This window comes from Capra hircus, chromosome 12, assembly GCF_001704415.2.
Source record: "Capra hircus breed San Clemente chromosome 12, ASM170441v1, whole genome shotgun sequence".
NCBI classification, from domain to species: Eukaryota; Metazoa; Chordata; class Mammalia; order Artiodactyla; family Bovidae; genus Capra; species Capra hircus.
The window spans coordinates 2,638,168-2,652,977 of NC_030819.1; the positions used below are offsets into that span (position 1 = coordinate 2,638,168).

Sequence of the window (14,810 nt, forward strand, 5' to 3'; positions counted from 1 at the left end):
TTTATATACAGTAGTGTGTATATGTCAACCGCAATTCCCAGTTTACTCCACCACACCCCCCCCTTGAAAACCGTAAGTTTGTTTTCTACATCTGTGATTCAATTTCTGTTTTGTAAATAGGATCATTTGTGCCATTTTTTTTTCCTTTTAAAAAGCTGGAAAACAATGGCAGGAGTGTCTGTGGAGCAGGGAAATGTGACTCATTACTGCAGTTCCTACAGCAGACCCTCTGCAACAGCAAAGATGGAAACGCAGCATAGCAGGCAGAATAGCTGGGAATGAGGACGGCGTGAAAGAAAGGGACAACAGAACATCCGAGCATCTCAAGACTGAACACGTCTTGACATCTCAGTGTCTAGAGCTGCCATATTACACCTACTTTCCTAACAAACACCTCTTAAGGCATGACTACACACGTGGGACCACGGTAAGTTCTGTGAGGAGGCAGGCGCCAACTGGAGCATGCAAAACTAATGTTTCCTCCACACAGAAAAAGGAGAGGATGTTGACCCAAGTCAACGTCAAATTTCCAAATTCTCCATCTCTCCTTTGCCACGGACATGCATACTGTTAAGACTGAGTGAGATGATGCTCCTGAAACACTTAGTAGTGTACCTGGGACAAAATGATTGCAAAGTCAGTCTTGGCTATTAGTAGCAGTAGCACGAGCATTATTGTGCTTAATGGTATTGAACGAAATAATCTGGGAGCACGATGGAAGGATACTATGAGAGAAAGAAGGCCAAGGGAACAGATAAAGAGACCTAGGAAATACTAGAAATAGGATTTCCGGGCTTCACTGGTGGCTCAGTGGTAAAGAGTCCACTGCGGATGCGGGAGTCACGGGTTGGCTCCCTGAGCTGGGAGGCTCCTACATGCCCCGGAGCAACTAACCCCTGCCCCACGGCTACTGAGCCCGTGCTCCAGAGCCCGGGAATTGCAACTACTGAGCCCACGCGCCACAGCCACTGAGTCGCAAGCACCCTGGCGCGCACGCTCCACAGCAGGAGACGCCACTGCCGCCAGAAGGCCACGCAGGGCAAGGGGAGTGGCCCCCACTCGCGGCAGCCAGAGAAAAGCCCGTTCAGCAACGGAGACCCAGCAAGGCCACGAGTAAATGAAGACCTTAACAGAACAGGAACACCATTTCAAGTAGCCCCCTCCTTGGCCTTTCCCATAAAAGGCCTGCAGTAGACTTGCCCCGCCGCAGACCGAAAGGGGTTTACCTAATGAGGGATGTCTGGAAACTACCAAACTAATATGAAATACCTGGACTTTAATCTCCAGAGCCCAACTAGAACTTGGCCACAGCCTACACATCGAAAAACAAAGGTCTAGGGGACTTCCCTGGAGAAGGCAATGGCACCCTACTCCAGTGTTCTTGCCTGGAAAATCCCATGGATGGAAGATCCTGGTAGGCTGCAGTCCTTGGGGTCAGGAAGAGTCAGACACGACTGAGTGACTTCACTTTCACTTTTCACTTTCATGCATTGGAGAAGGAAACAGCAACCCACTCCAGTACTCTTGCCTGGAGAATACCAGGGACAGAAGAGCCTGGTGGGCTGCAATCCATGGGGTTGAGAATAGTTGGACTGAGCGACTTCACTTTCACTTTTCACTTTCATGCATTGGAGAAGGAAACGGCAACCCACTCCAGTGTTCTTGCCTGGAGAATCCCAGGGACAAAGGAGCCTGGCGGGCTGCTGCCTATGGGGTCACACAGAGTTGGACACAACTGACGTGACTTAGCAGCAGCAGCAGCAGGGGACTTCCCTGGTTGTCCAGTGGTTAGGACTCTGCCTTACAGTGCAGAGGGTGCACAGGTTCAATTCTGGTTGGGGAACTAAGATCCTATATGCCTTGTGACCAAAAAGCCCAAAACATTAAACAGAAGCAGCATTGTGGTCCATATATTTAAAAAATCTTTGTTTAAAAACCCAATGGTCTATTTTATTGCATGGTAGCAGAAATATAACTTTTAGAAGAAAATACACAATAAAGAGAAATTTTTATTTCAAAAAACCTTCAGAAAAGAAAACGGGACATTAAAATGACAGTTTAATAGCAGGGTTTGAATTATACTCACTGAAGCTAGTGCTCTTCATTAATTTTCCTCATTCTGGAGAAAGTCACAGGGCTTTTCAAGGACACACATTCTTGGAAATAAGAACAGGACCTTCCATCCTGTCCTTGTTAGATGCCACTCAGGTTTCATCAACCCCATCAGTTCTCTTAACCTCTTCACCTTTTAACTCTTCCCATTCCCTTCTCCAGGGGATCTTCCCAATCCAAGCATCAAACATGGGTCTTCTTCTTTTTAGGCAGATTCATTACTGTCTGAGCCACCAGGGAAATCCCTTTTTAGGACATATGGTATCTATTAACAACTTATCTCCAGTTAAGTCTTTCAGGACTTTCTTTCCAATTCAACATAGAGCTGATCTTAGACTGATCTATAGATTATTGCTCACGAAAAGTAGGTCAAAAAAGGGCAGCATTGTTTTTTTTTTTTTAAATCTCCCAATAGCTTATTCAACCACAAGAGTTTTGAGGATGCATAGTCTAAAATAAGAAACATAATAACAATTGTAGTATTAATTGATGGCATTTGGTTTTCAAACGTCTTTTATACATCTTCGCTCTGCTACAATTGAGGGGAATTATATAAGAGTTTGAGAAAATTTGTCTTTTAAACTTCTTTTTAACTAAGCAAGGCAGCAGCATACTTTAAAAACTTTTCCTGTCAATGGGGAGACACATATTTCTAAATATATATATATATGTACATGTGTATCTATGTATATATATTACATATCATAATGATCTGAGAAACACAAATGATTGATCTTAAGTACAGTTTTACAGCATAGGAAAATTCACTCATAATATTAAACCATGTGAAAAATATTTCTAAAACAAGACATTATATTGACAACAAAACTAGTTTACAAAAGAGAATTCCTAAAATAAGAACTTTCAGGGCAGAAATCATTTAGTATTGCTCAATATTTAATATAATAAAATCCAACCAACTTTATAATTGGAATAGTGGTTGGACTGATTGAGGTTGAAAGCCAGCTTTTAAAGTATGACATTCAAATTTCATTTAATCAGGAAAAGAGCCTTGACAGTTCATGGAACTGCTGATATCTGATGACTCAGTGGTAAAGACTCCACTTGTCAGTGCAGGAGACGCAGGTTCAATCCCTGAGTCAGGAAGATCCCCTGCAATAGGAGATGGCAACCCACTGCCGTATTCTTGGGAAAACTGGGAAATCCCATGGACAGAGGAGCCTGGTGGGCTACAGTCCATGAGGTTACAAAGAGTCGGACATGACTTAACAATTAAAGAACAAACAAATAGCTGTTGTACTGCATTCTGTGTTGGAATCAAGCCCTTTCAAACCGGAATCAGTTTCTTATACCTTATTTCTACAAAGCTAAACCAAATAGAAACTACCATAAGGCACGCAGGTATTACATATTGTGTGTGGTCCCAGAAGCAGCCCACCCTGAACTTTTCCCGCTGCACATGTTCTGTCCATGACTGTCCGTATTCGGTCCATATCCTGCTCCCGCAGTTCTCACTCATCTCACTCCAGAAACTTCTTCCAAGCTCTTCAGTCTGAATGAGATGTCCATCCTTCATTTTCTTTTCTCTTTCTTCTCTCCTCGGTCTTCTTACACATTACACTGTGCATGTTTTAAAAATGAGGACTCTGAAAGTGATGCCTAACGTTCAGCATACGGAAGTCAGGACAAATGTAGGAATTCGATTTATTTTTTTGAGCTGCTTTCATACTAAGTCACTTCAGTCGTGTCCAACTCTTTGTGGCCCTATGGACGGTAGCCCTCCAGGAGTCCACCAGGCTCCCCTGTCCATGGGATTCTCCAGACAAGAGTACTGGGTTGCCATTTCCTTGTCCAGGGAATCTCCCCAACCCACATCTCTTAGTCTCCTGCATTGATAGGAGGGAGGGCTCTTAAACACTAGTGCCACACAGGAAACCCTTTGCTTGAGTTAGTTTTGAATAAATAATCAGTGGCTGTAAAAATTTAATTAGGAGAAACCCCTTAAAGATGCGCACATTGGCCTAATGCTGGACACAGATTATGAAGAAATCGAAGAAGTCATGGTTTGGGGATAAACATTTCTCTCAGAGTGGGAGTACAAAATTTGAAGAGTGGGAACAGGATTATAAAGTTTGATTATCACAGATAAGCAGCTTGCCTTGCCAGCAAATTTTGTTAAGTTACTTATTTGTAGCTTAGGAAACAATATGAGTTGAAAGAGTTTTAAAAGAATTTCTGGAGAGCTAAATTGAGAAGTTTGTTTTGACCTGGTATAAAACAGAAAAAAAAAAATTTAGGAATTTTTAATCTTGAGAGGGGCTTGCCTAACACATTTTGTGCTTGAGAAAGACCACCCATGTGTCTATGTGTAGAATCAGTTACCACAAAGGGAGTACGAGAGTCAAGATTCAGCTGTTGACTGGTAATAAACATAGTAACGTGGGCGATTTGGTCTAAAAAGCAATTACGTAACTGGAGCAACCAAAACAAACTGTCAAGAAAAATTTAAAAGTTTCTGACTAATGGGTATATGTGTTTGAAGGAGAATTAAAAAATAATAATAGAAGCAGCCTCTCAATTCTGGTGAATTCAGAAAGATGGCAGCACCATAATGGCCCTGGGGAGGGAAGAAAGTGGTGCTGACTTTTAGGAGGGCTTGGAGTGAAGCTGATAAAATGCAGTAGAAATAAATATAACTGATAGAAGTAAAGAAATATATCTGAACGTGGTCTACATGTATATGTGCAGAAAAAGAGTCTTGGATTAGCTGTACATTGTCATGCACCACTCTTGGTCTATGCCTGAGGCAACACAGGGCATGTCGGATGGTAGCCCTCTGCATAGCCTCTTAAGCACTAAGAATAAAACTGCTGTTGTTTAGTCGCCAAGTCGTGTCTGACTCTTTTGTGACCCCATGGTCTGTAGCCCTCCAGACTCTACTGTCCATGGGATTTCCCAGGCAAGAACACTGGAGTGAGTTGCCATTGCCTTCTCCAGGGGAGCTTCCCGACTCAGGAATCGAAATCTAATCGCCTGCACTGACAGGTGGATTCTTCGCCACTGAGCCACCAGGGAAGCCCCAAGAATAAAATAGCAAAAACAAAAAACGCTATCTTCATGTTTAATTTTGCAAATGGTCAAAGTCACCAGTTCTTCCATTGAGTCATCATCTCCACAGGATATGCTTTTTCTCTCATCATGACTTCTTTGTATTATTTTAGGATATTTCTCTTCATTAAAGAGGAATCCTCAGGAGGCACTGGGCAACCTAACTTAACAGTGAAGAACATTAGCTTCATGCCACAACGTGCCAACAGGTCTGAAGTCAAGGAAGGTAAAACCGGAAGCAGAAACACAGCTGACTATCTGGAGAGAGGTAGCAATAAATCGCGCAGTTGGCTGTTGCACGTTAAAGTCCCTGGGGAACATTTCCGCCTGGACGCCACAGTGATCCCCAAGGTTCACACGCCCCGAACCTGTTTCTTTACTCTCGCCACACACACTCACCTCTCACTCCTCGGTTGTCCTCTTAGTGAATCCTGAGTTGCTCAAGCAACACTAGCTTAGTCTCCAACTCAATAGTGGGTTGCTGGTAGGAGGGACTGACTACGTCTGGGCTTCAATTCGCTCATCTAAAGTGCAGACAGCGATGCCAATCTCCTGGGTTTATTAATAGGGCAAATGATAATCCTGCGTCCACAGGGCCAAACCCAGAGCTTTCACATGGAACTCATCTCTCCCCTTTTCTCTATGTTCTGGAATGCCTAGCTCAGAGCTTTACACAGTAAGCATTTCCTCTATTTTGAGAAAAGTCTGTTTCTCTAACTCCTCAGAAATGCGGATATGTTTTAAAAAGGAAATCCCACCACAACAAAAGAGCAGCTGACCAACACAGATGGTGTAAGTAGGACTTGACCCATAAAAAGTGCAATTAACCATTAAAATGAATATCATCCATTTTTACAGAACTATTAATGAGAATGCATCCCTCAACATTATGACTTTATTTCTAAAATACCTATGTGTTCATGTGTGCTGAGTGACGCCACGGACTATAGCCCACCAGGCTCCTCTGTCCATGGGATTTCCCAGGCAAGAATACCGGAGTGGGTTGCTATTTCCTCCTCCAGAGAATCTTCCCAACCCAGGAGTTGAACCTGAGTCTCCTGTGTCCCCTGCATTGGATTCTTTACCACTATGCCACATGGGAAACCTACGCATGTCTGAAGTTTTTTAATGTTGAAAAGTATAAAGAACAATTGAGCTTTCGGGAATTAGATAGAAAGACTTACCCTGGCCTCTCTTATTTGAAATAGAGACACATCCCCTTGCCCTTCCTCACCCTTAACTCTGCTGGTTCTCTTAAGCTCGCCCTAAAATGTTCACTTTTGCAATGTATTTGCTATTTTCAAGTATTATAATTTACTCATCAATTATGTTTATTGACTATTTTCTGTGGCTTCCCACCTCACTGCAATGTGATATCCCATGGGCAGGAAACTTTCATCTGTTTGTTCTCTGATCAATACCCAACAACCAGCACAGTGTTAGGAACCTCTGAGGTTAGGGAAGGTTGGAAGAGATACAATATCACTTCTGGCTACCCTGGTTGATCTGCTTCCTGGCTCTTCAGTTTCCCAAAACTTTAAACTTGATAAGAACAGGGTTCAGAGATGTGGTTATCAGGTCACTATTTGCATTTTAAATACTTTTGTGGAAATTGAACAGAAGCCAGCTCTTGCAACACTGAAAAGAAGTCTCTCCTTATTGAAGCAGGGGACAAGAAAAATAACACACAGGGAAGGCTCTGGTCAAAGATCACCATGACAGCAACCATCTGTTTCTGTTCTAGGAAAGCACACGCCCTTGCTGGGTAAGAGGCTGCAGGCCCATTTGGGGACAGAATGGATGGTTGAGTTACACACTGCATACTTGCAACACGCCTTTTACAGCCTTGAAAGTTACAGCTGAGACCGAAATGTCGATAAAGCAAAGACTGGATGCTACAGACCCCTCAGACATCCCGTCTTTTCTTGCAAGGGAAATGGACTATGGATTTCAAGACTCAAAAAAAAAACCAACCCAGTATTGATATATTTCTGTTTCCCCAGGTGGCACTAATGGTAAAGAAACCACCTGCCAGCGCAGGAGGCCGAGAGATGTGGGTTCGGTCAGGAGGACCCCCTGGAGGAGGAAATGGCAACCCACACCAGCATTCTTGCTGGAGAATCCCATGGACAGAGGAGCCCGGTGGGCTACAGTCCAGGGGGGTCACAAAGAGTTGGACATGACTGAAGTGACTTAGCGTGTACAGTTATGTTTAACAATAGAAATGTTTACCCCAGGGAAATATTTAAGTTACCATATTAGGCACTAATTTATGTGTATTAAGGAGGTAGAGGTGGCTCAGTGGTAAAGAATTCATGTGCCAATGTTGGAAATGCAGACTTGATTCCTGGGTCAAGAAGATCCCCTAGAGGAGGAAATGGCAACCCACTCCAGTGTGCTTACCTGGAAAACCCTATGGACAGGGGAGCCTGGTGTGCTACATTTCACTGGGTTGCAAAGAGTCAGACACGACTGGGCACGCACGCACTCATATTTATTATATTCAAAACTCTGATTTAAAAAAAATATCAAATGCATTGTGGTGTCCTGGATGGCTCCTGGAACATACATAGACATTAGGGGAAAAGCTGGTGAAATTCAAAGTCAGGGCTTCTCTGCTGGCTCAGACAGTAAAGAATCTGCTTACAGTGCAGGAGACCCAGATGCAGTCCCTGAATTGGAAAGATCCCCTGGAGGAGGGCAGGGCAACCCACTCCAGCTTTCTTGCCTGGAGAATCCCATGGACACAGGAGCCTGGTGAGCTACAGTTCATGGGGTTGCAAAAGAGTCAGCCATGACTGAGCAACTAACACTTTCAGGAGTTTAGTTAAATCCCAGTGTTGGCCTCTATGTTGTGACAGAGGCACCAAGGTAACATAAGATGCTAACTTCGGAGGGAACTGGATGGGGTCATAAGGGAACTCACTGCACTGTTGCTGTGAGTTTTCTGTAATTCTAAAATAACTTCAAAAAGTTTATTTTAAAAATGGAGAAATACAAAGTAGAATGGTCTGAATCTTACAGGAAATATTTGCAAGATAAAATATGAGCAATTCTTTTTCTGCTCTTGTTTTTACTTTCTTTAAAATCCTCATGCTTTCACCACTATTTTTGTTATTAAAATTGAGACAAGTATAATAAATATTAATAAAAATATTTTTGTCTTTCCATAATCTGAAACACATGAGTTTCCGATAACTTTTAAATTCCCTACTGAACAAGGGAGAAAGCAAAAGGTCATCTCATTTTATTAGTGAACTGTTAGAGTTGAGTAGAAACGCATTTGGAAGAATTCACTTTCTTGATGGACTCTCAAGCTGATTATCTTTAGGTTCTTATGAAGAGAATCACAATTAAGTTCAGGTTCAATACATGGATCACTGTGACTCCATCAGTGAAGAAACATTCATGCATAATATCTTCAAAGCTGTGTCACTTCAGGGTTTTGTTTTTTTTTTTTTAATTAGGGCTATCTCCAAATACACTTATGGGCTGAAAAGTGAATTTCTGGCTATTATAAGCCATTTGGCAATTTTACTCCTGGATTTCCCCACATTTCTGTTTGTTAGACTACAGTCAGAAATTCTTATGAAACATAGGAAACTTGCTAAGACGTTCATTTGAAACACAACATAGTTAAGAAAAGCAAAACTGGAGCCCTAGCACCAAATTCTAGACTTAAGTGAAAGCACTGCTTTTGCTCCTGGGGGGTGGGGGTGTCTGCAAGGAGTGCTAACTGGGGTGCAGGCTGATGGGGGTGCTGCCCTTCTTGTACTGACGTGCAGTTTGTGAATTTCACTGACTTGAAGATACGTGCCCTTTTCTGAGTATGTAAAGAATACGTCAATTAAAATTTAAAAAAATTTTAACAATCCATGTAATTATAGTTGAAGAAGTCGCTGAATAGGGGAGCTTCTCTGGCTTTTCAATGAGCCCAAATACTGCCTCTGCCTGGGGTAGCGAGAGAGTCCGAGGCAAGGGGTTTCCAGATCACACCCCTGGGACTTGAGTCTTCTGATCAAGCTCTTCTTTGGTTAAGCAGTTCTTTAAAAGGTCAAGTTTTAAAAATTTCATAAGAGAGCCTTTGATCAAAACTTGACAAATGAAGAAATATGGGAAAATCCCTCCCCCCCCCCAGATGATGTCACTTGGTGCTGGGCGCTCAGTCGCTCAGCTGTGTCCAATTCTTTTGTGACCCTTTGGACTGTAGCCCGCCAGGTTCCTCTGTCCGTGGGATTTTTCAGGCAAGAATACTGGAGTGGGCTGCCATTTCCTCTTCCAGGGGATCGTCTCAGCCCAGGGATTGAACCTGCGTCTCCTGTGCCCCCTATGTTGCAGGTAGATTCCTTATGGCTGAGCAATGGAGGAAGCAAAGTGATCCCAAATCATTCCTAAATCATTCCATCTTATTTCATATTGAGCCCTAAATTGATTCATGCATGTTCCTGGAATACCTACAGGGGGCAAGTGTCATGATGACTGTACAATAGGAGAAACGGGACCAGACCACAGAAGTCTCTACTATTTAGTTGTACAGATAGCCTGCACACAAATGAAAAGAACCTTCCTAGGTGATCTGTGATGAGTATCAGATACTGAAAGAACTAGGCTTGCTGTGTTCTGGAGAGGTCAGACTTTCTAGCCCACAACATACTGGAATTTACTTACAAATTGAATATGTACCCAATAAAATTAAGATGCCTACTGAAATCTGGGTTGGATTTATAGGAAAATAATGGGTAACATTCTGGTATATTACTTAACTATATTTAGCTGTGAAACTTCTGAGCATGGTTATAAAATGATGACAAAACTGATGTGAGAAAGCAGAATATTCTAGGAAAAATCTAAAAGAATATTATAATTCTGTTAGTTATAAATCCACTAAGTGCCCTGGTGTGGCTTAAAAATAAGTGTGAGGTCAAATACTATACATCATTTACTTGAAAACTGTATTTTTTTTAACAGTTTAACAAGCAATTTGAAAATGCCAAGGCTCCAAAGTAACAGTAACATTTTTAAATTAATCATGAAAAATAGTGAAACCTATATAAGGAAAATTGCCTTATTGTGGAATTTAAACTTCTATATTTAACATAGATATTAAAAATTCTTGAATAGATAAATTCAAAATGTGAAAATTCATTTTTCCTCAGTTACAGGCTTTATAAAATTCCAGTTAAATGTATCTAAACATATATAGATAACTAATAAATGAAATGAAAACTAACATTTTAAAACTAAAAGGGATAACCTAAGGCTTTTGAGCTTTACTTAAAATAAGTCACAACTAGAATGGAATCAAGAACCAAAGAAAGTTCCATAGATTCAAACTGCATAGAACCTCCTCAATTGCCAAAGAAGGACCTTACCAAACGGAAAACAAAGGAAAATCATGTAGCTTCATACAAGCTTCTTGGTATATACATAAACAAATTTTAAAGTAGTGCTAAGCAAAATGGACATTTTCCCTGCTTGAAAGGATGAAACATTCAAGTCAATTTTACTGACAAGACTTGCTGATAATAACTGTCATTGAGTTTCTCATCTTTAAATTTTTCCTCTGGGATCTATGAATGGTATAAGTATATGTAGAGAGAGACATAGAGATATATATGTAACTAAGTACTGCATATGTAACTAAATATACCATGTATATACTGTACATATATATGCAGTTTGTACTGTATATATACACAATATACATACATAAATATCATATATATACCATATATATGCTACATTAAAGTTCTATAAAAATCTGAGATAAACCAGGATATTGATAATAGTGTTCACATCTGTGCTATGGAAACTGGGTGGATTCTTATTCATTGGTTAGAATTTTCTATTCTCCAAATTTTCTAAACATTGAAAGTTATTTGGGGAAGAATTTTTGTGAGTATATCCTTTTTGGATGCCTTAGAAACACAAATGTGAAAAAACATTCACATGGGATGAAATTTTAAAATATTAATTTATTAATAGAACATATTTTGGGGAAGTGGGACTTAGGGAGTTATTCATTTCTTACTCAGTTTTTTCCTTCTTAAATCTGCTGTAATGGGTCTATATCCTCTTGGAATGGGCGTGCTAGAGTTTATTTTTAATAATAAATTTATAGGCAAGAGTACTAGCTGACAAGGTTGAAGGAGAATGAGGCATTCTCACCCTACTAGATATTGAAGCTCACTTTATTACAAAATTCCTTAAAATATTTAATGCAGATAAATCGGATAATAAATCAATGAAAAAAAGCAGTCTCAAAATAGATTCAACTATATATGAGGAACTCAATATAATATAGTAAGTGTTTCAACGCAAATGAATTAAAAAGAATCATCTAATTAATTTGGTTTAGATATTTAGCAACACTTTGGAAGGCAAAAGTAAGAGAAGAAAGGAGAAGTTAAGGCTAGTATAACATGATTCTCCAAAATAAACTCCGGGACTAACGGATTTAATACCAAACTACAACACCAAATTACTAGAAAAAAGTCAAAATAGCAGAAAAATTAGCAAACTACTTTAAGAGATTATGGATAAATATGTATTTTAACTTTGATATCTTACAGAAAATTTTGTAAAAGGCTATCACATTAAAATATACAGATGCAAGATGTCTGTACAAGTTCTAAAGAGCAGCAAAATATTGTGAAAACATTTACATCAAAATTTTGATAAACAAGATGCCTAACACAGAGCTTATTCAAAATTATTTTAAAAATACGACAGATGAGTGAGGGAAGTTATAAAAATTAGTAGAGGATAAAATTGGAAGCTACCAAAATATGCAAAAAGATAATTCTTATTTGTAAACAAGCCACAAATTAAATTTGAGGCACTATTTTTCACCTACTGAGCTAGTCAAAATATGTCTTTAAAGGTAAAGCGTGTAAGAATGTGAAGAACTTGCACACTACATTTCTGTTGCATTCATTTATAATTCATTTGGATGTTGCAACAGGTAGCAAGGGTGATAAAGATGTCCATCCTCTTTGGCTCAGACATTCTATCTACGGAATTTATATTGAGTATATGCATAAAATTCCTCAGAAACAAAGAGATTTGCACAAAAATTTTGACATGTTCCATTCTACCAAAAAAAAAAAAATGAAAATGATCATAATTATAAGACAACAAATAAAATTAGCATATGTGAGAATTACTTAGAAATAAGGAAAAAGCTTATTGTGCAATAAGTCAACACAAAAATATGCCACAGTATATGTGCCGTATTTCTTCAATTATGCAGAAAATATGGATGACAAAATGCAAAATATGAAAATTAGGATGTTATAGTAAAAATATGAGCATTTTCCAGTTTTAAAATGTATAAACCCAGTTGTTTCTGACAACTGGCATGGGGGTATGATAAGCAGATACAAAATGTATTGCCATATAAAACTAAGGAGGAATTTTTTCCATGAATAAGGCATTTAGTGAAAAATGAGTTTACAGAAGGAGCATCGTGTGTGTGTGTGTGTGTGTGTGTGTGTGTGTGTGTGTGTCAGAGGGGGGGGCAGAACACCTAATCTGTCTCTCAAGCACTCTCCTTCAAAGTGCAAATACAGGTAAATAATTACACCTCATCAGTTTGCCTCATAGTCAGCACTAAGGTTAAAGGAAACAGACGCGACAACACCTCTCCCCCCTACAAGCCTGCCTGGCACATTCTAGGGTTTCAAAAAATGCTCCTGTAATATAAAAGGGAAACAGCACGAAGGGTTTATTAAATTGCAATATTAGTGATGCAATGCAAATTCTTTTCCATCCTTGACATGAAGGAACTGAGGCTGAAAGTTTGGGGTGTCCCCCCTCCCAAATCTGAGATGTCTCTTGGAGCAGGTAGAAATCACTAAAGAACAGATTATAAACAGATTATAAACCTGCGGAACTCCTGGAAGAGCATTATAATAAGGAAAAGCTTTAAAATCTCTGTGCCCCAGTGTGTAAAATAGGCTTCTTTTTGAAAAGGGAAGAAATCGCATAGAGCACCAGCGTGCACCTGCCTGGTCTCCACGTGGGTTCGCAGCAGCTACGCCCCTCGGAGATGCGGTCTGCCCCTCGTCTGGACCAAACCTCATTCCAGACTAGCTCCTGGCGCTTCCCCCCCGCCCCCGCCCGGGGACTGCCAGACGGTGCTCCTGACATGGGCGCGAGCTCTCTCTCTGAGCGGAGAGGTGAGCCCCTCTCCCCTCTTCTGTGCTCTAAGCGCCGCCGCACAGACGGATGCCCCCAAAAGGTGCTCCCACACGCGGTCAGCCCAGGACATTGGCCAGGGCTTGGCTCCGCCCTGGGGGGCACACGGGCTTGGGATGCCTTTTCCAGCCTCCGGCTTCTGTTCGGCGCCCCTCTCCCAGGCAAGATGCTCTCCTCCTCACCTGAGCCCCGGAGCCCGGACCCCTGGGCGCTTCTGTTCCCCGCAAACGTACCTGTTTCTTCTGCCTCCTGCAGGGCACGCTTACTCCTGCCGCTCTGGCTGGAATTGCTTTCTCCCGGAGCTGGGGGTGCAAAGATCCGCTGCTAAGAGAAAAGCCCCACCACGTTACTGCCGGGGCGTCGGGGTCTGGGGCGGGGGCGGCGGCGGGGGGCTGCGGCTACTGCGGCACACTCACTTTCAGGGCGGGGGTGACGCCGGGAGCCTCCCGCGGGGCCGCGGCTCCGGCCTGGGGGGCGCCCGGCCGCCCCCGCAGCTCCGCCCGGAGGCTGCCCAGCTCCGCTTGCAGGGACGCCACCCAGCAGAAAGCCAGCACCGTGAGGCAGCTGGACGAGGCGGCGAGCAGCAGGGTCACGGCCAGCAGCTTTCCATCTTTGGAGCACCGGCCGGAGGGGCTTTCCTCCTGGGGCAGGACGGAGCCTCCCTCCTTCAGTTTCATTTCTTCTCTGGTCTGAGGGCAAGAAAGGCGGGACTGCTCCCCGGTGGAGTCATCCATTTCCCTCCTTGAACTTTGCAGGTTGGGGCCCCTAGCCTGAGTGACCACAGAGAATGGATCATTTCCTGTTATCTGGGTTTGTAGATGTCCCACTTTGACTACACGGCCCAGCCCGGCGGCGCTCGCCCTGGGGCGAGTTCTCCTGAATTTTCTCCTCTCTGTCGCGGCTGCATCTCTTGCCCCAACTGTAGGCTAGGTCTTCCTGGCATTCACCCTTCTATCCGATTGCTCAATCGGTCTTCCTCATTTCACTTTCAGTTTTTGTAAGAATTTTAATGGCATCTCAGAACACTCATGCACAGACCCGGGGTGGGGCAGGGGCGGCCCAAAGATCTACTGATGGGGAGGGAACTGGCAGTTCGGACCAGCACACTCTGGGGAGTTTTTAAGATAGTAAAGTGTTTGAAGAGCTGCCCCTCAGGCATTAGGAGAGGACTGGGTCCACTTGGGGCCACGTGGCTTTGTAGGGAAGGGGGAAAGAACAGGAATAAACTCCTGCTAAGTATGATAAAGATAATCCATGTGAAGGTCAGATAAGCTAAGTGCTTCAGCAGTGAACCGGGCACCCCTGGAGAGTGATTTACGAACAGTCTTTAAGTAGGAAATAAAATGAAGTGTCCTCAAAGGAGGCACAGAGGTCCGCTGGGAGGCACTCTGCTCCGTTATCATCTTGGTGATGTGATAAAAAGAATGTTC

The 14,810-nt window shown here is 42.2% G+C and overlaps 1 protein-coding gene across 3 annotated transcripts in view; it reads right to left on the reverse strand.

The window, feature by feature from the left end:
* The window catches only part of TNFSF13B (tumor necrosis factor superfamily member 13b), a 31,261-nt gene extending 16,922 nt beyond the window's left edge, over nt 1-14,339 (reverse strand). Inside the window, exons 1-2 of one of the 3 annotated variants that reach the window (XM_018056283.1) lie at nt 13,797-14,339; nt 13,614-13,701 (exon numbers count right to left, since the gene is read on the reverse strand). In XM_018056283.1, coding sequence (XP_017911772.1) covers nt 13,614-13,701; nt 13,797-14,114 — 406 coding nt within the window. In that variant the 5' untranslated portion in view covers nt 14,115-14,339. 3 annotated transcript variants of the gene reach the window in all.